Source organism: Malaclemys terrapin, chromosome 16 (genome assembly GCF_027887155.1).
Source record: "Malaclemys terrapin pileata isolate rMalTer1 chromosome 16, rMalTer1.hap1, whole genome shotgun sequence".
NCBI lineage: Eukaryota > Metazoa > Chordata > Testudines > Emydidae > Malaclemys > Malaclemys terrapin.
The window spans coordinates 21126812-21154423 of NC_071520.1; the positions used below are offsets into that span (position 1 = coordinate 21126812).

At 42.4% G+C, this 27612-nt stretch overlaps 1 protein-coding gene across 2 annotated transcripts in view; it reads right to left on the bottom strand.

The window, feature by feature from the left end:
* Positions 1-27612, bottom strand: part of ADGRD1 (adhesion G protein-coupled receptor D1) — a 251438-nt gene that overhangs the window by 79262 nt on the left and 144564 nt on the right. For both annotated transcript variants that reach the window (XM_054006447.1, XM_054006445.1), the window contains 2 exons: positions 10919-11022; positions 5524-5635 (listed from right to left, as the gene is read on the bottom strand). In XM_054006447.1, the coding sequence (XP_053862422.1) occupies positions 5524-5635; positions 10919-11022 (216 nt within the window). The remainder of the gene's footprint in view (positions 1-5523; positions 5636-10918; positions 11023-27612) is intronic.

The window sequence follows — 27612 nt, forward strand, 5'->3', positions numbered from 1 at the left end:
GAATTTTGAAATGTTTTGGTGACATTGGACCACATCTCTTCATTGATGAAACCTAAGAAAAATATCCTGGTTAAGTTCATCATAATATCAGAGGCCAAACAATAACATGGAGTCCATTTAAATTCTATCTGATTTACATACGAAAGGTGCTCCCTCCCCCCCCCCAAAAAAATGCAACAGAAAACCAACCTACAATAGAGGCTAGATCTGTAAAATGTGAGCTGTCCATGTGCTGCCCAGCCAACCAGATGTATCAGAAACAGAAAGTGGCTGAGCGAAGCAAAGTCAATGTGGAAGCAAAGGAAATTAAGATTGATGCAATCCATGGATGCAGGTTCGTTTGGGCAAATTGTCTGAATCTACCTTATCTTGGTGCCTCTAGCTGGAGTGGCAGTTTTGTTACAGTACCAAAAAAAAAAAAAAAAAAAAAAAAAACCCACCATGAAAATGTGGTGTTTATATACTGCTGCACTCATCATTTGATCTTCAGTTTAGGTAGATACTCGTAGGACTGCAGCCTAAGTAAAGGTAGCTGTTTTTTCCTCATCTTGTGGAGTTGCTTCATCCTTTCTTTCCTGTGTCTATGGTTCAATAGTGCTCAGAGGATCACAGAGTGAACAACAACTCAATATGCCAACTGCAGAACTTCAAACGATTGCTGATACACACTGGGTTTTGCCAATAAAACATAAGGCTATTTACTGCCTCTAGGTCACTGTAGACTTCATTTTATTTTGTGTAAATACATGTGATTTTCCCCCCCACAAACATGCAGGTCTCTGGATGCCGCTGGCTTTTTGTTTTGTTTTGTTTTGTAGCATGTGAAAACATTTTTTTTTTTTAAATCCACTCTGGCTGCCACTGTTTGGATGGCAAAGATGCTTGATGTGCCTGTAAGTAGGAGAAAATATGGTATGTGCAGAAGCTACTCTCTCTAAGAAAACGGCCCAGGTGACTTCAGGATTAATTCTGTACTGAGAGCTTATAATATAATGCCAGTTTATCCCTATTGTTGAAGTCTTAGGGATTAAATTTTCTATAAGGAGCTAAATACATTTAAAGGAAAGAGTTCCTCTGTTTTATGGTTACACTTGACTACACTTGTGCTCACCCTACAAAATGAATGTAGTAGAAATGGCAAATGGACAGGTAATGTAACTGAGATCTGCTTGAGTGGCACAAACACTGGGCTACATGCAGCTCTCTTTGGTATCCAGGCTGAAGCACCCAGATTCCACGGTGGGTTAGAGAGATCCTGAATAAAATCCAAGGGCAGTGGTAATTTCAGGTATTGCTGCATCATCTGGGGGTTGGACTAGATGACCTCCTGAGGTCCCTTCCAACCCAGATATTCTATGATCTGTTGAGATAATGCCCCTCCTAGGCCTTTGCTGTACTTAGTTTGGCTACATCAACCTAATTGTTACTACACTTTATTTGAAAATATAAGAACATAAAAATGGGTCAAACCAATGGTCCATCTATCCCTGTACCCTGTCTTCTGACAGTGGCCACTGTCAGATGTTTCAGAAGGAATGAACAGAACAGGGCAATTTTGAGTGATTCCCCTGATATTCTGTCCCAGCTTCTGGGATTTGAAGGGTGAGAGACACCTGGAGCATGGTGGTGTGTATAGGGTTTATAGAATTGTTTTGCCTTGACTAGATAGACTCATCTCTAGCAGAAATAGAAGATGAAACAAACCACAGCACCTAGAGTAAATTCTCTCTCTTTTGTGCAGTATCCTCCAGCCCATGCAATTAAAATAGCAATTAAGGGTAATCAGTTTTAAAATTAGTAACAGCAGAATACTCAGTAAGTAAAAGCTTTCAAGGACACATGAATAATAAGAAGGATGAATTGTAACACCATCTTCCATCCGAACACAGCAACAAACAAAAACAATAATAATCATGTAGTTAATACTTATGAAAAGTTTTTCATCCATAGCTCTTAAAGACCTTTATAATTCTATGTACATATAATCATCCTTATTTTACTGGTGGGAAAACTGAAGCACAGAGAGGTTACATACATGGGCTTAGGGACTGTATGTAGGCAAAATTGCTCCAGTTTACTTAAGGTGTGATATTAAAGCAGTTCAGTTAAACCAAGGGCCGGCTCTGGCTTTTTTGCTGCCCCAAGCAAAAAACAAACAAACAAAAAAAATCCTGCAGCGCGGCTGGAGCAGCAAAGCAGGGGAAAAAAAACAAACGTGCAGGGCAGCCGGAGCCAGGTTGCAGGGGGACTCCCTGCGCTGCAGACGTGCCCCAGGCAGTGGGGGGGAAGAGGGAGGGAGCGAGAGCGGGGGGAGAGAGAGAAGGGTGGCCAGAGCTTGAGCGGGGCTCCGCGCCACTCCGGTTGGCGGGGAGGGAAGGACGCGGGCTGCCCTGCCAGGCTTGCTACAGACCTGGCACCGGCTGGGGCAGACGGAGCGCGCAGCCCGCTCCCAGCAGGGCGCTCCCCTCCTCCACACCGCCGCCCCCGACATGGCGGCCAGATCGGCAAACAAAACAAAACAAAACAAAAAAGCAGCCATGGAATGCCGCCCCGTAGAATCTGCTGCCCCAAGCATGAACTTGCTCGGCTGGTGCCTGGAGCCGGCCCTGGTTAAACCAGTGTTGTTCTAATTCTGGCTTAAAGCAGGCTTAATTCAGTTTAGCTCAAGTCAACTTGGAGAAGGTTTAAGCTAAATCGAAATACAGAACTCTTAAAATGAAATTAGTGTCTACACAGGAGTTTGCATCAGTTTAACTGAATCAGCTTAACTAAACAGGTTTAATTAAACCATCCGTGTATGCTTGCAGACAGGGCCACAGTACCATAAGAGGCCAAGAGCCTGGTGAAAGTGGTCAGCTTTGGCAAGAGCCATCCAGAAAAGAAGGAGCCTTCACCAGAAAGGCAACTGAGAATTCTTAGCATTTTAAAAGACTAGGTGGGAAGAGCAGGTGAGGACAAGGAGCCAAAGGGCTTTTGTTCAAAACCCCATATCAGTAGAAATTGCAAGACAGAGACCATGACAATGAGATAGTCTTTTTGTCCATGTTGTGTTATTCCCTATATGTATTTTATTTCCCCCAAGACTGTCCTCTCGGTGGAGTTTTAGCATCCTTCCTGATTTATTGAGCATTATTTTAGTGTGAGGCTTCCCTTGTTTTCTATTTCAGATTGTATCACTGTTGCTGTTTTCTGCTGTCTGCATTTTATTTTCCATCTAAACCATTCACTGTCATTTTCTCTCCTGCACCTTATCTTGCTCACTCAGGACCTGCTGAGGTTTCAGCTGATAGGAAGTTTGGGGTTGAACTGTTCACTTTTCTTTCATGTTTTTATGCCAAGCTTTATCCCTGAGCTGTGCATATCAGGAGCTGACACATGGGTGGAGAGACAAATGCCATGGCCCCACAAATGACACTGCTGCTGAAAATCACCATCAGCCAATGCAGGGGTGCCAAGACATGAGAAACACAGGGCCATATTGGCATATGTGGTGTGAGGAGCAGGGCAGCATGGACCACTGGTGAGAGAAGTATAGCCCAGGGCCTCCAGATGGTGGGATATTAGAAATTGGGATTCCCTATATGCCATTCTTGGCTCTGCTATTGATTCACTGGGTGATCTTCTACTAGTCTTTTGCCCTCTCTGTGTGATCACTCGTCTGTAAAATGATATTAAGGATACTCAGTTTTACAAGGTGCTTTTAGATCCTCAGGTGAAAACTGCTATGTAAATGTCAGATATTATTAACTTACCAGAAGCCCACAGGAGCCAGTTGATTTGAATGCAAATTTACCAATGTTTTTGGTTGCCCGAATTAAAAGCACACAACTCTCATATTTGCTTGTACTGAGAACAGAAAGACTGACAGATGAGTAAGACCCTGCATGTTGGTTGTCAGAAGCAGTATGGTACAGCAGCTGATCTTCAAAGCAGCCAACTTTTGTTCTATTAAAAAACTGAAGTGCTGTGGAACATTATCTAAAAATATGATTGTTTTCTCCTGACGCAGGAGGGAATTTACATCTTAGGATCCTGTGTTAATTCTAAATAGCTTTTTTAAAAACACACACACACAAACACACACACACACACACACACACACAGTAGTACATCAATGGTAACAAATTACATGTTCTTCCTCTGGTGGGAAGCCAGAACTATTTGCTCATTACATCTGTTGTGGGTAACTTGGCACATCCCTATTATTCTGGTCTAACAAATGGTATCAGTCCTGATCCTGCAGCTGCTTGGAGCAAGGAACTTTTCATCTGCAGGATAGTGTCCATAAACTGAAGACCAGTGCATCTCAGGGTTCAATATGGCCCATAGTTTTAAATGAAAAGTTAGTACATTGCTTTCAAAGTCTTGTAAGAACTGCAAGGTGGGAAGGGTCCCTTCCTGCGAACAGGTACACACCTACAATTGGTCAATTCAGTCCATAGTCTAGGAGTGCTCTCACAGAGCAGCACCCGCCAGTAATGCTCCCTACCGTCTCTGCCTGACTAAGAAACTCTGTCCCATATTGGTGGATGATGACCTGGCTTTCGTGATGTACACCTTCATCACCTTCCACCTGAACGACAACAATACTTCTTCCTTTGGGCTCGGAGCCAGCAGCCCTTGGGAAACTCCAGCAGTGCAGAATCCTGCAGCACGTCTCTTGAGCAGCATGGCTATCCCAAGCACATCAAACCCGTCCTCTCTCTCTCTCTGCACTGGCTTCCCACAGAATACTGAATCAAGTTTAAGGGCTTGGTCCTTATCTTCAATTCGCTCAACTGCCTAAGGCCATGACAGCCAAAAAATCATCTAAAACTCCAGGGTAAGGACTGTGGTCAACAATTCTGTTCCTCAGCACAACAGAACTTTCTGCGACACAAGTAAAGTTCATCTTTGCAGGAGACAGAGCTTTCTCAGGAGCTAGTCCAAGACTGAAGAACTTAACTGCCAAAGGAACTAGGACCACCAGAAACCTCACCTTCTTCCACTCAAAGTGCAAGAGGCACTTCTTCAATTTTCCTTGTCTAATGTGAACATAGTGCAACATGCACATACTGGGGAAAAATCCTACCTACACAAAACGCTACAGCACCTGCAATTTCCCCCCTGGGGAGAAGAGGAGAGAAAGGATGAACCAAACATGACAGCTGTTAGTTAGATCATTTAATGCACTAAGGTGTTTGGACATTATGGTGATGAGGGGAGTATGAGAATCTAGGTGGAATGGAACAGAATAGAAATAGTTTCATACATTTGACGATCAGCATCTCTGTTTTTATTTTGCAAATGCCAAGCACGGACGGATGCAGCAATAAAACAGTTTTGGGGGTATAAAAGCCTTTAGCTTGCTTTTTCTTGTGCTGTGAGTTGGGATTTTTGGCATAGATGTGTGTCTAAAATAAGAGAAAGGTTGTAATACACACTATCTTGCGCTTGGCATGCTGTATTTACTTTCATGGAGGTGACTTGTCAAATAAATAAATAAATACATAAATAAGGCAAAACGTGCTTTTCAATACTTACCATTCCAGGGCTGAATTGAAAGCTGATGAGAAGCAGGATCTGAGCCACCAGGATGGCAAAGGACAGGTTGGCGTGGATGTGGTAGCGCTGATTACGCATGGTGCTGACAGAGCTGGGTGAAGGAGGAAAGGCTCATGAATAGAACAATATTCCAAGAAGCAGTAATACATTTATGATTTATTTGCGTGGGGTTATTTTTTATTATGTGGTTTTCAGTTTTCTTTCTTCCTTCAGGATTGAGCTGTGTTTAATCAGGTTCCCCAATATGCTGACACAACACTGAACAAACCAAAAGGACTGAATTGCACATTAAGTAGCACTACTAGTAACGGGTGGAAGAGTATTAATAAAGGGCCCAATCCTGCAAGGTGCTGAGCTCCGAAGGATGTCAGTGGGCACAGAGGCAGATCAGCACCTTGCAGAAGACCCTCCACATCTTGCAGAATCCAGCCCAAACAACATCACAGCTTGATTTTAACTTGTATTCAACACAAGCATTTTATGCCTACTTCAGTAGGAATGAGTGGACCTAAAAAGGCTCAAATTCAGGTTCGACTTGGATAAGATTGCCAGCTTCGGGGGGGGGGGGGGGGGCAGGCACTGTATCTTTCTGTGTATCTGTGCAATACCCAGCTCAGTGGGGCCCTGACCCTGGTTATGCCACCTGGGCATTAACACAATACAAGAAGTCTGAACCTTTCTCTCTTAGCTCTAGAAAAGCAGACTGAAAATCCTAAGAGAACACACTTTCTTACAAGCTTTCTGCACTTTTGCTTTGTTTCCCAGCCACAACCAGGAAGTCAAAAACCTCCACTTGTCTGAATATTTCAGATCCTCAACATAATTTGATTCGAAAAAGAGAAGAAGATTTAGGGACAGCAGATTTTCTTATTTAATCCAATGCCTGCCAGTCCCTATCATAGAATCATAGAATATCAGGGTTGGAAGGGACCTCAAGAGGTCATCTAGTCCAACCCCCTGCTCAAAGCAGGACCAATCCCCAATTAAATCTCTCTACCAGTTTTAACCATTTCAGTAACTGGGCTGAATGTTTAGCATCATGAGTGACAGTACTGTCTGTACACATCTTTCCTACACAGCTCGCCGCACTGCCAACTGCTCATGATGATACATCATATAATGCCCGCCGCCAGATGACACAATGACACAGACTAGGTGGAAAACAAGTATAGCTTTTTGTCACGTTGCCTTTTTTTTGGTCATCATTTTAGCTGACACCCAGTTATTGAAGAGAGATAGAGGTCTGTCTAGTATCAGGGGGTAGCCGTGTTAGTCTGTATCTACAAAAACAACAAGGAGTCTGGTGGCACCTTAAAGACTAACAGATTTATTTGGGCATAAGCTTTCGTGGGTAAAAACCTCACTTCTTCGGATGCATAGAGTGAAAGCTACAGATATAATGCCTGCATCTGTAGCTTTCACTCTATGCATCCGAAGAAGTGAGGTTTTTACCCACGAAAGCTTATGCCCAAATAAATCTGTTAGTCTTTAAGGTGCCGCCAGACCCCTTGTTGTTTTTGTAGAGGTCTGTCTGTCTCTCTATGTCCTACAAGTAATTCAAAGAGACAACTTAGTGTTGTACAGTGCCAGTGTCTCTCTACTAATGAACTTTATGTAGACATAACCTGAAGCATCACCAATCCAGAAAGCAAGTAAGGCTGCAGCACTCTTAGAAACGGATTATCTGTTGCCAGTGTGTACAGAAGCGAAGAACTCGACAGATTCTACTCTGCTTCGTTCACAGCCATTTAAAACTAGTTTGCAACATTTCCCTTCAGTTGTCTAATGAGACTGTCCTCCAGCAAAAAACTAATCAAACTATTTTAAGTGGCATGGCATGGTTTCAAAGAAATGCTATGCATGAATGGTGTAAAACAGCCTTGGGACTAGAAGCTGTGTCCAAGCTCTTCTTTTAAGTCTTCGGGTGTCTCCCATTTCTCTATGGGCTCCACAGCCCAGGTGTCTTCCTGGGAGCTGTATGAAGTAACATAGCTCCTTTCCTTCCCAAACCACCTCCCAGCCGCTGTTTGGCTCTTGCAGTCAGAAGCAGCGAGGGATCCATGGAGTAGATCTCCCACTAGCAAAGGCGCTGACTGCCCAAGAACACATATGCAGGCTTTGGAGCCCTTTGGAAACTGGCGTTTCCATGAGTTATGTTATCATAGTGCCTCAGATTCCCAGCCAGGCACAGTGCGTCCATGCATGACCCAGTCAGACTGTGAGACTTAGAAGGAATATCACAGTGTTGGAACAAACTAAATAAACATGACAACTAGTGTTTTGTTGTTGGTGTAGGGCACTAAATGCCTCATATAATCTAGCTTCTAAACCCGATCCTCTTAACAGGATGCTCAGAGATTACACTTCGGTGGTCAAATCATTCCTTGAACAATTAGGAGGCAGTTGGTCTAGTGGCTAAGGCCCTGGACTGGGCTCAACGGACAAGGAGTCTGTTCCCAGCTCTGCCACTGATTTGCTGTATGACCTTGGGCAAACCACTTCCTCTCTCTGTGCCTCTTTCCCTTCCTGCCCTTTGCCTTATCTATGTAGATTGTAAGCTGTTTGGGGCAAGGACTGTATCTTACTGTGTGTTTGTACAGAACCTAGCACATTGGGCCCTGACTTCAGTTGATACTGCTGTTATACAAATAATAAACAATGATACATGTCTAATTCATCCTCCTAACTGTCTCAAGTGTTCAATGGCAAAAGTCTTCTAGTGCAGAGAGACCACTAAAGGACTTTCACATTACTAACAGGAGGCTGAAATGGTGCAGAGGGCTTTCACACAAGCACCGGAGTGAATTTCACTTGGTTTGTTGGATTTGTTTGTCCTACTCAGGGACCACTGGAAAACGAGGCCAGCAGAGGCAGAGTAACTGCTTAAAAACAAAGGTAGGATGATGGGATATAATTGTTTCAGTTCTGTATGAAAAATATATGCCCAATTCCTATAAATTAGAGACAGGAAAGATGTATTCCATCATCTTGCCCATTCCTATCTGCCAAGGTAGGATTATAGTCTATTGAGTATTTTATATTTCAGTGTCAATCAGGGCTGCCCACCGGGGGGGGGGGAGGGCGAGGGAGAGAGAGTGGGGAAATTTGCCCCGGGCCCCACAGGGACCCTCATGAGAATATAGCATTCTATAGTATTGCAACTTTTTTTTATGGAAGGGGCCCCCAAAATTGCTGTGCCCCAGGCCCCCTGAATCCTCTGGGCAGCCCTGGCATCAATTCTCAAGTTCTACATAGAATCACAGAACTGGAAGGGACCTCGAGAGGTCATCTAGTCCAGGCCCCTGCCCTCATGGCAGGGCTAAGTATTATCTAGACCATCTTTTAGGCAATAAAACTTGAGATCAGGGTCTAGGCTATAGATTCTTCAGAAGAGTAACAGGCAATTTGGAGATGTTGGGGTTTTCTTTAATTATGTAAATGACATTTTAACCCATTTTCATTTTTAACAATTAGTTTCTGCGTTAATGTGGTTGTACCTGGTGTCTTTCATAGCCAGGTCGTCTTACAGCTCTTCACAATTAACTACACTGGGCTTGATTTTCACCTCACTTACACAGATGTAAACCAGGAGTAACTCCAGTGAAGTCAAAGGAGTTACACCAAAGTGAGTGAGTGGAGAATCAAGACCGTCATTTCCATATTTTTATAATGCTGCATTGTGCTAGTATCTCCAGGTGAACGACTTGTCTATGAATATGGAAATGCAGCAGTAATTGCTACCTCCCCAAATTATATTATGAATCCATCCCTGGGAGTTTCACTCTCTATCTGAATTCTCACTGTGGTAAACAAATTGGCTGGCATTATATGGGTCCTTTCTGAGTGCATCCCATTCTCATTTGCATGACCTTGGTTTTTGGTCTCTATACTGCAGTGTGCTGCCCAATGTATTTTGTTCACTGTCTAAGTCAAGGGTCAAGTGACAACTCAGAATTTGCTTTGACACACCTCTTGTATAATTTTTCAGGCTCAGTATTAGATTTACTCAACCTTCATTTTAGGTACAAGTTAGTGGCAGCCACTTAAAATATGAAAGAAAAATAGTGTGCAGGGAAATCCAGCTAGAAGAAGAATGACTAAGCATTTTCCTACCTCTAGTTGACAAAGTTCCCTCAAAAAATAGTGGGTGGAATTCACCCCTGTGCAAAGGACCATGCAAGACTATTGCCTTGCATCAGTCCCCAAATAGGTCACTAGTTAGCTGTATTAGCTCCCTAGAGAGAAGCTGATTAGCAATTGCATTGTTACCCCCATCAAGTTGCCTTTAGTAAGACTGGGGAAGTGTCTTCACAGAAATAAGACAGCAGCAAGCAGCGATGTATTCTCAGCAGATTAAAAGCAAAAAACATGGTAACCAAAAAATTAAAAAACTCTTCCCAGCTTGGTGTGAAATTCATCCCAAAGCAGAGGGGCCAGCACAAGTCCTATGCAGCCCTTCAATCCCACTTAAACCCGAGGGTGAAATTCTGGGCAGGGGTGCCGGAAGAGGCGGGTCCATGTCCCCATCACTTTTAAAAGCTATGCCCTCCCACTTTTTACCAGCTGCAAGGGTGAGCGACCAGGGGGGAGGGGACAGAGAGTCTTGGGGGAAAGAGGTGGCGCAAAAGTGGGGCCTCAGGGGAAGGGGCAGCACAAGGGTGGGGGCTCAGGGAGAAGGGGCACGCGAGGGGTAGGGCCATGGTTCATGTGCCGGTGCCCCCGCCCCACTTTTAGGGAGCGTCTTGCCATTCCTGACCCTGGCCCCATTGAAGGCAACTGCAAAACTCAAATTGACCTCAGAAGGTGCAGTGTTTCACCTTGAGAGTTCAAGTGGTACTGGTGTGGAGGCTTTACCACAGCATTCTCTTCTCTCTGCGCTTTCGGTGGCCGTTCTAATAACCCCTTCCCAAATGCCTGCAGCACAAGAGGATGGGAGACAAGAAGGAAGAATTGCCCCTGTATCCTGTCATGCCTCTTTATACAGCCTTGCTTCAGATGAACATAAAGGCAAACGTGAAGTCCCAATCCTGCAGTCCTTGCTCAAGCTAAACTCCCATCGACCTCAGGATCAGCCCTGATACCAGCCTCAAACCCTCTTTTCAAATTCTAAAACCAGAGCAAAACAGGGATATATATTACAAGGATGTAACTTACTATTTAAAGACCTTCCCATTCTGGGAAATTAAATTGAGGAACAACCAACCAACTGTTACAAATATATGTGCAGAATCTAATTAAAGGGGCTTAGGGAATTAATAACCTTTGAACACCTGAAAATATCCAGTTCGGCGGTCTGAAATGAAAATGTTTGCATTAAACTGCCAAACTTTCAAGGTGATATTTGCTCAGCAGGTATACAGTTAAAATTACTCACGACAGTATAGCAAACGTGACCAGAGTGATAGTCAAACAGAAGATGGACAGGGAGCAGCCGATGTAAGTGATGGATGACAGCACCATCTGGTGTTGAGTCGTCAGCTGTGCAAAAAGGGAAAACAAAAATGTAATCTATTAATTGATTTAGTATGCTAGAGAACCATATATCCTGGTGAAGGTTTGCCCACTCTATGTGGTAATTCAGGTAATGTGGCTTTGTTCTTCCTTAGACTGCAGCTCCACCCCAATCCACACATCCCTATATCAGCAATTTCTAGCAAGAGAAATGTATTGAACTATCTGAACCTAAAGTCAAACACCAAGGGCTCTCAGATTTCTGTGTCATTTTGGTTCCTCTCTTGTATTTCATAAGACTGTATTTCCTCAAAAGAGGTTAGGTTCAATCTACATTGCTGTGATAGTGTCAACACTGAGATTAGATAGCACAACAGAAAGCAGTTTATCCAGGCTGCACAAACAAAGGCGAGGGTTGTTTAGCTTTTTTAAAGCTTTTATGACACTTTGGCAAATGCTCTCACACTGCCACACTGCAGTAACTTACATCATTGTGTAAATGCTGTCAATGCTCCACAATAGTGAGACCTGACAAACCAAGGTAGTCAGTAAATCATGGTTGCTTATGGGTGGTTTCCAAAAACAATACTGCAATCTTTTTTATATGTGGTATTTTTAGTGCCCGATAAAGAAGCCAGATTGACACTAGTGATATGAAGTTCTCCATAGAATCACAGAACAAACAAAAGCATGGGCAGCAGAAATGTGAACCTCTCATATCACCTTCAACTCTCACCTGGAGGGACCTTCTGTAGGGGCAAAAAAGGAATTCAGTTTCCATAAGCACTGAATCCTTGGCCTCTCCGTGTTAACCAGGGTGATCGGTAAGGTGATGCATTCTTTGACATGGATATTTTCTAGTTCCTCACAGCAGGGAGTCTGGCTATGTCTACACTACAGACCTTACAGCGGAACGGGTCTGTACATTCTCCTATGTAGCCGTTCTATGCCGGCAGGAGAGAGATCTCCCGCCGGGATAATTAAACCACCCGCAATGAACAGCAGTAGCTATATTGGTGGAAGAGAAACTCCTGCTGACATAGTGCTGTCCACACCAGTGCTTTAGTTGGTGACATTTATGCAGGTCAGGGGTGTTTTTTCACACCCACTGACCAACAAAAGTTTTGCCAACAAAAGTGCTAGTGTAGAACAAGGTCTCTGTTTCTGCTGTTGATCATAAATTATTCAGGAACAGTGTTTTCATTTTCCATGTAAAGTCCTCAGTTTGGGCGGAAAAGTGACAAGAAAAGCCACATCTAGTTAAGGGACCCAGGCGGTATTAACACATAGTAAAGGATAGCGGGGCAGGGGACAGTTTTCCCATCCTGCAAGAATTAAAAAAAAAAAATTCCCATCCTAAATCAGTTAGAAAGTCATTAACTCAAAAAAATTTTCACAAATCAAAAAGCCAAATAAATAAATAAATAATAATAATAATAATTAAGAATAAATCTAGATCAGGTCAAACTAAATGTTTTGTTTAGATTCAAAACATTTCATTTCAATTATGGACTTTTCACTTTTTTTTAAATTAACATATAAACTAATTTATATTTCTAAACAAAAAGTTGTTTCAAACCAAAAAATGTAATGTGTCACTTGAAAAAATATAAAAATAGGGATGTTTTAATGAAATAGGATGTTTTAATAATCTTGAAACTCTTTTGGCATAATTTTTTCAACGTGGGAAACTTATTGAAACCGATCTTTCACCATGAAGGGTTTCAGTTTCAACAAATTAGCATTTCCCAACAAAAAGCATTTTGACAAAAAAAATTCTCACCAGCTTTAATAATCAGCTTTCCATTAAAAGTCCTTTGAAAGGGGGGGAATAAAATCCCGTATTCTTATGCAGAAACAACAGTTCATTCTAAATAGAGTCAATAATGATGATGTATTTTGTAGATATACATTTTTGTACTGCAATTATCCAACAACGCTACCAATTCACATGCAATAATTTTTACAGTGGTATGGATTCCACCCTTGAGAAAAAGCTGTGGAACATTAAATGATGGAGCGGCACAGCAGTGAGACAGACAACTGTTGCTATGATACGACAGTCCCTAGGAAATGTGATATGGCCTTTTCGTATTTTCTCTTTCAGCCAGAGACAAGATACATTTCTTGCCACTGACTTGGTTAGCACCAAATATGGAGCCAAAAGGTTGGACCACAGAGAGGGGTGCACATTAACCCTACAAAAACATCCCAACTGTGCCCCCCTGTATGCTGCCCCCCTCAGATTACTCCTGCAATACGAATAGTTTGTGTGGGAGGTTGGCAGAATTTAGGAGATGTTTCTGGATCAGGGATGTGCATGCACAAAACACACAGACCAGATCACCTGATTGCTAGGACATTCATGTCTCTTGTTATGGGTGACCTGCAGGTTCATAGGCTTTGGAGGAGCCAGGATTTTACAGTGTAAGTTTCAACTGGATAAACAGGACCGCTGGGCTCAGCATTTCCTAGTGGTTAAAAGCTCTGCCTTGGGCTCTCCATACCTCCAGCCAGACATCAACTGCCAGAAAATGCCCAACCCGGAGGTCACAGTTGCTCATCAATGATTTAAATTTACACTACCATGGGATACCATTTGCATTCAGGAATCCAGATAAGGGCTGTAACTGAAAGGTAACCTTTTATTATCATGTCTGGGGAGAGAATATATGAGAGACAGAAGATCCACCTAGTGGAAGTAAGTAAACAAAGATTTGATTTGATTTTTTTAATAAGGCAAAGCCTTCTGTTTCTTCACTCTTGTAAAGATAAAGATAAACAAGAAGTACCTAACAGGCCTTTTCCATCTCTAATTTATGAGTCTCAGAAATTATCCACAGTAATGAATTAAGATGACATATACACTCCAAATCACCAAACACCTCTCACTCCTATTAAAGGCAAGGAGAGCTCCATGCATCTAGGATTTCCAGGCTTGAACCTATATTCTTCAGAACAAGGAATGAAAAGAAAACTACTGTCCACAACAACAGTTGATGTGAGGAATACATTAAAACCTAAAATGGTTCATTTAGGGCCAAGTTCTGTGAGGTGACAAGTACCCTCAATTCACCGAAGTCATGGAGATTTGAAAGTATTCAGCATCTCAGGCCCTTAATAAATCCCCAGCTCCGTTTTTTAATGACCTACCTGTGGCAAAGCTCAGGTACTCAATCTTCCATTAATATACTCCTTCAGCCTCATGGATAGACTGGAAAAAATGTGTGGGCTGCTATCATTCAAACAAACAAACTAAACCATCAGCTCAGAGACAGACAAGGAGAAGTTTACATGCCAACTAGTAACAATACTGATCAATGGGCATGGGTATTACACAGAAAAGCTCTTTATCACATCAATTCCAGGGAGTGGGGTGCAATGCTATAGGAAGGCATGGCATGATCTCTGAGGGTACATCTACACTACAGTGGGGAGTCGATTTAAGATACGCAAATTCAGCTACGTGAATAGCGTAGCTGAATTCGACGTATTGCAGCCGATTTACCCCGTTGTGAGGACGGCGGCAAAATCGACTTCTGCCGCTTTTTGTCGGCGGCGCTTACTACCACCTCTGCTGGTGGAGTTAGAGCGCCGATTCGGGGATCGATTGTCGCGTCCCGACGGGACGCGATAAATCGATCCCCGAGAGGTCGATTTCTACCCGCCGATTCAGGCGGGTAGTATAGACCAGACCTGAGGCTCAGGGCTTTATTCCAGAAGACTGGAATAGCCATGGAAAATGGTGCGGGAGAATGGATAGGCCATATTTCAAGCACTAGCTCTTTCCTGCCTTCTCACACACACCTGCTGTTATCTCAATGACACGTACCAACCAGACATAGATCTCATTATGAAATATAACATACCTATTTTTTTTAAAAGGGGACCTGGAACCACAAGTGACCATGCACCATAAGTTACAACAAAACAGTTTCCTGATCGTGAGGGGAAAACAGCATATCATTCCTAATGCACTGATTTCATTTTAATTTGTCCCCTCATCATGTTTTTGTGGATTTTTCAGATCTTTAATATCGCTTATTGCATAACATGAAATTCAAGCAGGTAACCTTGCCAAAAAGGACAGATACCTAGTGATACAATTTTGTAGTCCAAGACAAAAATGACCATCTGTTCCATAATGATGATATTGTGCCATAAGGCTTTCTTTTTCATTCCAAAGAAACTAACTAAAGAAAAGAAGTTTAAAAAGCATCAAGGGCAACACTGAGCAATCTGCGAAGAATTCTGATGCGACCAAGGCTCAGGATTGTTCCATTTCACCAAAGAATTTTTCCTTGCTTTTGACTGATTTTGCTTCATGACTTCTCTGACTGTATGGGTCATTTTCATGCTGTGTAACACGCTGTAGAAAGTTGAATTGCTAAGAGACAAGTTGATATAGCCTTGGGTGTTAGCCATCATAAATACATAAAATACAGATGTTTCCTAATGTCAGTCTTTACAGATGCTCAAAATACCAAAACAAAAGCTCACTGTCCAGATGATCTTCCATCTTTTCCCCATGTTGATAGCTTTCACCCTGAAAATGTCCATAACTCTATAGAGAAAACACTCAACAATTTCATAGTTGTATTATTTTCAGTTGCTATTTTTTCCAAGTTATTCACTCATAAGAAAGAAAAGTCAGTGCATGGCTGTAAAAATTTTATCTCTAAGTTTCAGAGGACTAGATGACTCCTGAGACAAAACTAACCTGGAAATCCTCAGGCACAACATTTATTCTCTTATCTTTATCATGATGATGATAATAAAAAAACAAATACAGTTTTACTCACTAATCAAAAATATTACCCCATGCAAGTTATAATTGTTGTTAATATTAAAAGTGATTTATTTAGAAAACATGACCTATGGGAAAAGGTTGAAAAAATTGGCATCTTTAGTCACAGAAGAAAAGCTTAAGGGGGATGGGACAAAATATATACAAATTTGTTATAAAGAGGAGAAGGATCAATTATTCTCCAGGTCCACTGAGGGTAGGAAAATAAGTATTCAGCTTAGCTTGCAGCAAGGGAGATTTAGTTTGGCTATTGGGGGAAAAAAACTTTCTAGTTATAAGGATAGTTAAACCTGGTAAGGGTTACCTAGCAAGGTTGTGGAATTCCTATCATTAGAGATTTTAAAGAACAGGATGCACAAACATCTGTCAGGGATGGTATATTTAACCCTGCCTTAGCATAAGGGGAATGGACTAAAGGACCTCTGGAGGTGCCTTCCAGCCCTACATTTCTATAATTCTATGAGGGGAGAGAAAGTACCTTTCACTTCTGTGTCACCAGTTCAAATCCAGCTAAGCTCAACCATGGCTGAAAATTAATTTGTTGATATAAATCCAGTTCCCAACAGACAAGTGCCAGATCACAGAAATCGCCAGCATATATGGTACTAACTGGCAATCATGTTGGGGATCCCTTCAGACTGTCGAAAGACTGAATGGACTGTGGAATTATGAAGTATCCTCTCTGGCCCCTCCAGGTGAGAGCTGGGGCACATTACACTGTGCTTACCCATGCTGTATCTATTCTGTGTTTAAACAGAAGATTCAGTCTCCAGGGCCGTCAAACTAGCATTCACTGATTCCCTAGATCAGAGTTTCTCAATAGGAGTTGGGGGCAGAATGTATTTAGGGAGGGGGTGGCTTTAGGGGAAAAAAAAAAATCTTACTGCACCCAGCAAATTTTACACAGAGCAATGAATTAACTAGCAAAGCTGATTCCTCCAGACATATCAGGTCCTCAGATGGCGCTGTGCATTTCACTTTAAGGGCACTGTGTGTTTTGACACATTTCTGTTAAGCTTGCCTAGCATTATACAAAGTTGTTTTTTGCCATGACGCAGTGTGCACATTTATTTGTAAGCATCAACCACAATCACAGTGTAGATTTGCTCTTATTACAATGGATCATTGGCTCTGTCTGAATCAATGCCTTACTGTTTTTAATATTTAGTGAGAGTTGCATGTTTTTTGTTTTGTTTTTAAATCAGCACATGTGCTTGGGTGGCGGGCAGGGGCATAAACGACTACAGATACAAAGAAGGGGGGTACAATCAAATAAGAACCACTGCTCTAGATTCTCTTTCAGGGCATTGGGCATTGTTCAGGACTCTCTGTTCTATGCCCATTTCTGGATCCCTTGTTTTGGGCCTTAATCTGTACTCCTGTCCCTTTTTTCTCATCAACAATCAGGTGATCCCCCTGTTTTCTTTGGACTTTTCCCCAGATATTTATTGGTTTTGTACCCGGGAACCAAACAGGCCAGAATTTTTCACAAGCATTAAATTAAAACAATTTTTTTTTAAAATCTCATAATATAAAATATTTGTATTTAGAGACCGTCAAAGTGGCAGAGAGCTGAGTTTCCAAACCTTATAGACTTGCGTCATGTTTTGTCAGCTTTAATCCTGAGGACATCTGTGACTCTATAGACTACAGCTGACAGTTTTACAAGTATAGCCACCAAAAGCAACGGCATTTGTTGATTTGTTAAAATATTTTGTCCTTTTTCTTTCCAATTATCAATGTGTCTTTTTTTTTTTTAAAGACAAGTTCCTGACTTAAAAAAAAAAAAAAAAAGGCCAAAAAAAAAAAATAGTGATTTTAAAGATCTTAAGAAAAGATCCCTGAGCACAATGCAATCTGTAGAGAATGTTACCCAAAAATAGGGTTTGCATTTTATAATGTTACTTACTGGTATGAAATACACCCTGTGTTTTTCCTTGTGTGGTGAGCCAAATTATTTAAGAACAGGAAGATCTGTGTTGGATTTGGGGTTGGGTTTATTTCGCTTTTATATGGTACATACATAAAAATATAAGTCTGTTTTTTTCCTTGACTGGCTGGTAGAAATGAGGGGCATGGTAATTATAGTCTTGCTCTGAATGCGGCCACAGTAGCAGGTTATATTTCATTGCCCCCTCTCGTCAGCCTTTATAAAAACCTTCCTTCTCAAAAGAAGCATTAATATCATGAAGTCACCTACAATTACATATTTTGCGACCCTATTTGTACAACTGAACTGTGATCCACCAAGAGACAATCCGGCCACTGCATCCGAGACGTAAATCAACTCTAAATAGGTGCCAACCAAAATAAATTTAATGTGAAACCATTTTTTCCCCCCTGTTGGGTTAAAAACTAGGAACCAACTGCCCCATTGCAGCTGCACCTTTCAAATGCAATCTTAATCAAATTAAGAGAGCGATGAATAATTAACTTTGGTGGCAAGAGTATTTCAGAGATATTGCAATGCTGGCCCCGGCTGATGAGACGAATGTTTCAGATTGCCTACAGAAAGGTTGCTAAAATTGAATTTCAATCCAGAGGGGCCTTTATTTATACAGTAACAAAATACCACCAATACTAATACAAATTGCTGATTTCCTTTTGATTGCCAGGGCACTTTGCTTAGGGACCTTGCACCACAGTTTTCAAATTAAAATTCTGAGCTTACTTTATAAGGCTCACTTTGGAAATAGACCTGCTGAGACTATAAGTATGTCTGGGTGGAGAATTTGTTGGGAGGAGTAAGCACTGGCATAGTACAATTTCTAGTTAAAGAAGAAAAAGTCCACCACACAGAGTCAACAGAGACTCTCTTTTAATGAAGCCACAATTTATCGGATACCAAAAGAGTAAAGTGAAGGCGCAACCATGGCATCTGAGAGTCACACTATGCAGTAGGACACTCAACAGCAGCTGTTTCCGGCAGCCCTACTTTTGAATTCATGTTCTCCATTAGCTCGCTGACTCCTAGTGATCAACATAAAGTGCTACAGAGGGGACTTGTCATGTTTTAAAGGAGCATTCTCTTCACACCAGCCCAGCTGCTTATTAAAAAAGTTTTCACTATGACATGTCGAATCTTAGTCTCCAAAGGTTTCTGCGGAGTTATTAATTAGCATTTTTAAGAGACCTTGTAGTCTCTTAAAAGAGTTCTGGGCAAGATGTCATCAAACAGTAGGTAATCTGCTCATTAAACTTTTCACACAGCGAGATTTTCGTTTAAATGAAGCTGTAAGGAAGACAGTAGGGAGGATGGAGCCAAGTTGCAAAGAAATACTATTATCAGATTATTATAGTGTTTGGAGAACAGTGAGGCGGATATTTATAAGTCCATCCCTGTAAGTCTGGTTACATAGCACACATTATTTTGCGTCTTTCTTTGTTTTTCTCTTTATTTCTTTCAGGCCTAGGGCTTACAATATTCTCAGCCAGTCTGGTCTTACTAGTAAATCTAGCATAATATTTACAATAATATTTACGCTCTGTTAAAGTGAAGGAGCTACTTTTGCCCACAGACCTGGAAGCTATATATCTGATCGCTTCTTCCCTTTCTACTTCTAGCAGAATAGACTTGATACCTCTTCTCCTTCTTCACAATTAAGAGCCAGATCATGGAAGTCCATGGGAGAGGCCCACAAGGGGAAGAAAACTCAGTGAAGGACCATTCAGTTGGGGAAAGAAGGGCTGTGTCTTTCACAAAATTCTTAGGCTGAGTTTTCAAAGGAGGATAATGGAATTAGGTACCCAGATCCCAATGAAATTCAGTGGGAATCTGCATGCTTAACTCCCTTCAGCTCCTTTAAAAATCCCAGCCCTAGGCCCTGATTCAGGGGAGTCCATCCCTATCCAGGACAGCATTTGCTCCAAGCTGTCCATGCTCCAGGACCCTTTGTTACATCCTGCCTCATCTGGCAGCGTGGCTCCATCAGAACTCTGAGCCCACAATGTCCTCTTCCCCAAAAGAGGGTGGGTTTCATAATGTAGAGATGAGGCAGGGGGTACATGGAAAAGTAATGCAATGGAGTGACAGAAAGCAGCTTTACTGGCCCCCAGAATCTGGCCCCCAGTCTCTTAACTCCCAATCTCCTAATTTAACCATAAGAGCACACTACCTCCCTAGCGGGGAAATAGAAGACAGAAGTCTGAATATTAGTGAGACCAGGACAGCTGATAACAAGACTGTAAAATGTTTGAGGCAAGGACTGTCTTTTTGTTTTGTGTATGCACAGAGCCTCTCACAATAAGGTCTGGTCCATGATTGAGGCTCCTAAGAACCAACACTTTACAAATTTATAATCCATAAATAACACCAATTAGAAACCATACACACTAGAATTTAGGGCCATCAGGAGTTGACAGTGGCCCACCCTGCATGAAAGAAAGAAAGAAAGAAAGAAAGAAAGAAAGAAAGAAAGAAAGAAGAATTCTAGCCTTTTCCAAGCTCTGCCAGCCCTATAAAAAACCCGCAGAAGACAGAATTGTGGTGTTTGTCTGCGAACGCTCACTGTTTAAGTCTTTTTTGGGAGGAGGAAGCAATAAAAATGTAGCACTATCAGCATGGAGAGTAGCAACATTATTTTTCCCAGCTTGGGTCACGGGGTAAAAGTAAGCTCCATTCTGCTGCTAGAGCAACAGGTTCCTATACCACAAGCAGATGTGGTCACTGCTGGGTACATCTCTAGAGGAGCAGACATCTGTGCCAATTAATAATGTAGTTTGCCAGAAGAAATACAAAACCCTGGTTCCTTGGGCTTCTAGGATAAGTGACCCACTAGCTGAGCTAAACCAACAGCTGTGCTAGTTCGAAGTGGCAGAGACCGTTTATATCTTCACTGTAATTCCACAGAATCTGCTCTAAGACAGCAACAAATCGTTTCAGGACATGAGTGTCTCTGTAGTGGTATGCTCCTGCTTTGTAATTTGTGCCTATGCCTGTGAATGCACACCCAGCCGCACAGAGAGAGCCACAGATAACGGATGCTCTCACGCTGCCCTTTACACCAACCAGTGCATTGTAGTTTGAAGGGCAGATTCTGTCCTATGGCCTCAGAGACAGCACAGAAGACACAGATTTGGGGGTCAGGATAATGGTACCTTTAGGTCATCTTTGAGTCTTCTGGATTCTCAACCGCTCCAGAGACCAAATCGTCACCTGACATAATTTATAGAAGCCTCAAAGCTGCTCTAACTTATGGCAGCCTACCCACAGCTGCAGGGTTGCACTGCAACCCAGAATTCCTGTGGCACTTGGTACTATGGCCTGACCCAAGCATGCCCCCTATACCAGGGCTTATGGGCGAGAGCAGGGAAAATCAGCACACAGTCACTTAAGCGGTCCCTATACTGCTCCCACACCAAGGAAATTTTCCCCTGATTTCTTGCTGCTTATTCATGGTTTCTATACACCATTATACATATAAGGGCCAGAGGTAGGGCAGAATCACCCACTGAGTGTCTTATAATGAGATTCAATACACAGTCGTTCAGAATCAAAGCGCCGTATTACAAAACATTTTTGGGAAGAAGACCCAGAAGAAGACAACTTAGTCTGCAAAAAGAACAATTGTCCAAATGACACAGTGCATTGATGTGGACCATCCACCTTTGTTATGGAGGATGCCCATGTTATTTTGCTCAGTATGCAGATTAAAATGGCATTTTTTAGTCAGTATTCATAATTCAGAAGAGTTTACTTAAACTACAAAGAATCCTGTGGCACCTTAAAGACTAATAGATATATTGGAGCATAAGCTTTCGTGGGTGAATGCCCGTCTGACAAAGTGGGTATTCACCCACGAAAGCTTATGCTCCAATACATCTGTTAGTCTTTAAGGTGCCACAGGACTCTTTGTTGCTTTTGACAGATCCAGACTAACACGGCAACCCCTCTGATACTTAAACTACATTGTAGTTTTTAGGTTTTTCTGCCCTTCCAAAAATTAAAAACAAAAAGCAGTGAGCTTTCTCCTCTGCCATTTGAAATTCAGTACTCGCCAAGAAGAATCATAGAAGATTAGGGTTGGAAGAGACCTCAGGAGGTCATCTAGTCCAACCCCCTGCTCAAAGCAGGACCAACCCCAACTAAATCATCCCAGCCAGGGCTTTGTCAAGCCGATCCTTAAAAACCTCTAAGGATGGAGATTCCACCACCTCCCTGGGTAACTCATTCCAGTGCTTCACCACCCTCCTAGTGAAATAGCAATTACTCTGTCATCTGAGTACCAACAAATATCTTCTTAGGAGAAATAACCTTAGTTCACCAAAGCATTAGTCTAGTTTTGTCCCTATATGGAAATCATGATTGCAAGCAAAGAATATAGCAGAACAGATCATGAGGTATTTATGAAACATGGGCAAGAGGCCCCCATTAAAATGAAGGGAGTTACGCTGGCGCAGAACTGCAATAGCGTGGTAGAGGAATTATGCCCGAGAAGACACCTCTAAGGGTCAATGCCATTTTCAGAAAAGGGTCATTTTAATGGTAAATCTCCACTGATAACATTTAAAGGGGGGGGGGGAATCTGTTTATAGAAGAAGCCTGGAATGACTACAAGGGAGGTGGCAGATTTGTCTTTGTTCCCTGGATGGGTAAGGCTTATCCAAACTGTCTGAAAAGATCTGTTTGGCTACTGTCACTGGTCATAAAAAGGGACAAAAATATGTCAATGCTTACCTAATTTTCAAATATGCAACACAAAGGAAAAATGACTGAGCTAGGACATTTTCACATCCCCAACACTGAGAAACTGGCTGAAAAGTATTAATTGCAACACACCAGGGATCAGAGAGAAAGCCATGACAGTTCCATTTTATTGTCCCATTACTTATTGTCCCATTACAGCACATAAACTGAATTTCAGCTTGCTACAAAGTTTGAGAAGAAAGGCTATAATTTTAGACTGTAATTTGTTAAGGTTCTTTGAGTGTGGCATTTGATTAGTAACAACTGCAGTATCTGCTTTCAGGAAATAAATGTTCCAAACCCGTACATTTACACACACACACACACACACACACACACACACACACACACACACACACACTTTATTTAAAGATGACTTTGGTGTCACCTATATTGACCTGTAATTGTAAAATAATAAAATCATCCACTTATCTTCAAAAAGAGAATATTATGGCTCTGATTTTGCAATTGGATCCCTACAGCCAGGCCTCTGTGCCCCTTTAGAGCCCCAGGTTTCCTATAGACACAAGGATCTACCAACATAGTTCCAACTGCAGGATCTGGAGCTAAATATTTTTTCCCCTTCATACATGCTTTTGTGGCTCCTGACAGATAGTCTGAACCAGACTGATTGATCCCCACTTCTGAATTATGGAACAAGCACTGCAGACTGTCAGGTTGAAAAACAAAGTCATTTGTTAGTTACGGAAACGCAAAAAGCTTCTTTAATAATCTGAACACTATTTCTACTGGGGATTTTAACATTATTACGTTGACTAAGTACCAAGCAATTTCTCACAGCTACAGGTTACCTAAAAAGGATCTATAGAAGCAGACTAGACTAAATTCATCCCTGGTTTACTATGGACTTCAGTGGAGTTGATGAGCTGGATTACCCCTGCTTTATGTCAGAATAACAAAAGGATTTTGCTCTGTTTTGTTTAACTTTCCTTGATATTTTACTCCTGTGGCAAACTCCTTCCTCCAGGGGTATTACAAAGAATTTCTACAAGGAAGATTTCTAATATTTTATTTGGATGTAATCTGTATCATCAAGAATCATTAAAAATGAAAGAATGTTTAAATGCAATTAATTTTCTATTACACTGTACACGTGAGGGTCTGTGGTTATTTGCAAGCAATGACCCCATGATGTACTATTGATAATCCACCAGGCTTTATTCTGAGCCTAAATCAAGGTGATAATTTCACATTACGTTCACTTAAATTTGATTTCAATAGGAGTGCTCGCATGCTTAAAATTAAACACACGCTTTAAGTGCTTTGCCAGATTGGGGTCTAAAACATGAATCAATGAACTGTGCTAAGAAGTAATCTACTGTCAGAAAGTGGTGGGCATAGCCATGGTGGTGTTAATTATTGTTTCCATTTGTGTTGAGGTAGCACCTAGGAGCCTCAGTCATAGAGGAGGACACCACTGTACTAGGTGCTGTACAAACACAGAACAAGAAGACAGTCCATGCCCTAAAAAGCTCACAATGTAAGTAGAGGGCACTAGAAAACAGAATCCCTTTCTGCTTGCATCACATATCGATAAACTCTGTTTCCTTCTCTGCTGCTACAATGGTACAAAATGCTGGGTTTGCACTATGCAAGGAGTGGGCTGAAAGCAGAGGCTAGGTCGGATGGTTCTGCAGGCCTCCAGGGGTTTGTCTGCAGGCTGGCTGTGGGACTGGTTAGAGCGTAGTCGATGGGTCTGCCCACTACACTGGGCCATGGGAGGGCGTCTTTGGTGCACATCTCTGTAGGGTGTGTCAGGCTGCAGCCACTTTTTCAGATCCTCCAGAATGACGGGCTGAGACTCTGGCTGCACATCGCCCCACCCCTCCTTGCATTTGCTTGTATGTGGCCCCACAATGTGGCGAGCGCTCCTCATCCACCTCCTCCTGTCGATGGCCAAGATGGCCATTCATCAGACCAGGAGGCGGAAGCTTGACAGGGGGACCGCTCCATGACCTTGGGGCCTACTACTGGCCCCTTGTCACTTCATGCACCCAGACAGAGCTCCTCTAGGTCCTGTCCATTGTCTCCTCAGACCCCTTGGAGAAGATGTGGTGCTCTCCAGGGTTCTCTGCTCAGTGTTCCCTGCTGGATCCCTCATGCTGGCCCTGTGACCTTCACTCCAGTCCCTGTTTTCTCATTGTTTGTCCCCCATATTCATTTGCTGACTGGGCTTAGTGGTTCCTCCCCCTCAGTTGGGAGAGAGGGGTCTTTGGGGTGGGCATGGGCTCACCCATGTCAGTACCAGCAATAGGTACATTGGACTGCAGCCTCGTACGGGAGGAACACCATGGGCGATGGCGCCAAGTACAGGTGCAGCTTCATAAAGACATGATATCCCTTTTCTTCTTGTTCTGACAAGCTGAAGATGTTAAAAAGGCAAAGAGAACAAAGCAATTTATCTGCAGTCAGGGCTTTTATGTGCACTTTGCTGGGAACTGCATGAAATAGAAATGTCAATCCACATGTGAACTTCAAGTGAGTCATTTTTACTCCTGCGCAGATGGAGGGATCTCTGTCAACTCACTTTTTAGAGTCACCCTGTCATGTGGCACCATTTCCTTTCGACCATCAACTAGCATTTACTCAGCACAGAGCCCTGGTGTTTTCACATTCATCTCCCGCACCCTTTGGATTCTCAGTAATGCCAGAGAGAATGTGGAAGGAAAGGTACCACTTGGGAGAAAATTCAGATGAATGCTCTAGGACTCACAAAGAGTACTGTTATGTCTCACTTGCGCCAACCTCCTGGCCATAAAAGCTCCTATTTTGCTGCAGAGAACAGCAATTCCCCTCTCTAATGGTGTCTGAGTACTGATATCCCCAGGTGTCCACCCTCCTTTTGCTAAGATGACATTTATGTGACAGATGGTACAAATAGCCTGGCATGATGCATATTTGTTGGATCATTGTAAAAATAAAAACTGCCAGACAGCTAGCATGTTCCTTGGCACCAGACAGAGGGCACCGCTGGCTGATAAGGCTAAGTGGAGCTACCCAAAATAAAACAATTGTGCCTTAGCTTTCTTTGGACCGTGGCTTGCTCATTATTTTTTATTTCTGCTGTCTGCGAAGCCCCTTGTGACAGATATGCTCCCCCTCAGCAGGAATTTCTATCTGCATCAGATTTATCAGGCTCCAGTTTAACTCCTTCCCACCATATGCATATTTTATGCTCCTCTTTCTCACCCTGTGCTTGAAGCGGTCAGATTATTTTGGGCTGGATTTGCTTTAACTGGCAAGGACTGTTGTGTCCTGGTGGTGGAGTGGGGCGGGGAGCTCCACCACCACTTGCCTTCATATGGGGTTTCAATAGGAGTGCTGCCAATGGAGGCTAATGAGGAGAGGCACTGAGAAAATGCTTCCCCACATCAACACAAATACCTCAACATGCCACTGCTACCCACCTTTCAGGCAGTGCTCGCTCTCTCCAGGCAGTAGGAAGGATTGCCACCATAATGCATTACTGCAATCACACCCAGGGGGGCCTTGCCTCTGTGGGTGCCTTGCGCTTTGGTTTATGCCAGCAAAAGCAAACGTAAGTCAAGGTAACCCTAACCTTTAATTCTCTTCAACTAGGTGGAAGATCTCTTTGGCTGCCATCACTGCATTGACATACTGCTCTTTCCCCGAAAGGTCGGGTAGTAGTCATTATGAGCCTGATCCAAAGCCCACTGAAGTCAATGGAAAGACTCTCACTGGCTTCAGTGAGTCTTGGATCAGGCCCCAAGCCTGCAATAGAGTACTGTCTGGTAGACTGAGCAAGGAGTTACAAAGCCAGGAATTCCTGAGATCTTAGCTGTGTTACTGACTTGCTGTGTGGCTTTGGACAAATTGCTTAGAAGGGGGCTGATTATATTTACTGAACTTCCAGGGTTGTTGTCAAGATGAATTAGTTAATATCCGCCCAGCATATTCAGAATGCCCCTCTAGGCAGACAAAGCAGTATATATGGAGGAACTAGAGTTACTGGTGCAGGAAGTGAAACCAGATATTATAGGGATAACAGAAACATGGTAGAATAGTAGTCATGACTGGAGTACAGGTATTGAAGGGTATGTGCTGTTTAGGAAAGACAGAAATAAAGGCAAAGGTGGTGGAGTAGCATGTATATCAGTGATGAGGTAGACTGTAAAGAAATAAGAAGTGATGAAATGGATAAGACAGAGTCTGTCTGGGCAAAAATCACATTGGGGAAGAAAGCTACTAGAGCCTCCCCTGGGATAGTGCTTGGGGTGTGCTATAGACCACCGGGATCTGATTTGGATATGGCCAGAGACCTCTAATGTTTTTAATGAAGTAAATACTAATGGGAATTGTGTGATCATGGGAGACTTTAACTTCCCAGATATAGACTGGAGGACAAGTGCTAGTAATAATAATAGGGCTCAGATTTTCCTGGATGCGATAGCTGATGGATTCTGTTCACCAAGTAGTTACTGTGCCAACAAGAGGGGATGCCATTTTAGATTTGGTTTTGGTGAATAGTGAGGGCCTCATAGAATAAATGGTTGTAAGGGACAACCTTGGTTTTAACGATCATGAGCTAATTCAGTTTAAACTAAATGGAAGAATAAACAAAAAAAGATCTGTGACTAGGGTTTTTGATTTCAAAAGGGCTAACTTTAAAAAATTAAGGAAATGAGTTAGGGAAGTGGATTGGACTGAAGAACTTGTGGATCTAAAGGCAGAGGAGGCCTGGAATTACTTCAAGTCAAAGTTGCAGAAACTATCAGAAGCCTGCATCCCAAGAAAGGGGTGGGGGGAATTCATAGGCAGGAATTGTAGACCAAGCTGGATGAACAAGCATCTCAGAGAGGTGATTAAGAAAAAGCAAAAAGCCTATAAGGAGTGGTAGATGGGAGTGATCAGCAAGAAAAGCTACCTTATTGAGGTCAGAACATGTAGGGATAAAGTGAGAAAGGCCAAAAGCCATGTAGAGTTGGACCTTGCAAAGGGAATTAAAACCAATAGTAAAAGGATCTATAGCCATATAAATAAGAAGAAAACAAAGAAAGAAGTGGGACTGCTAAACACAGAATGGAATGGAGGTTAAGGATAATCTAGGCTTGGCCCAATATCTAAACAAATAATAATAATAATA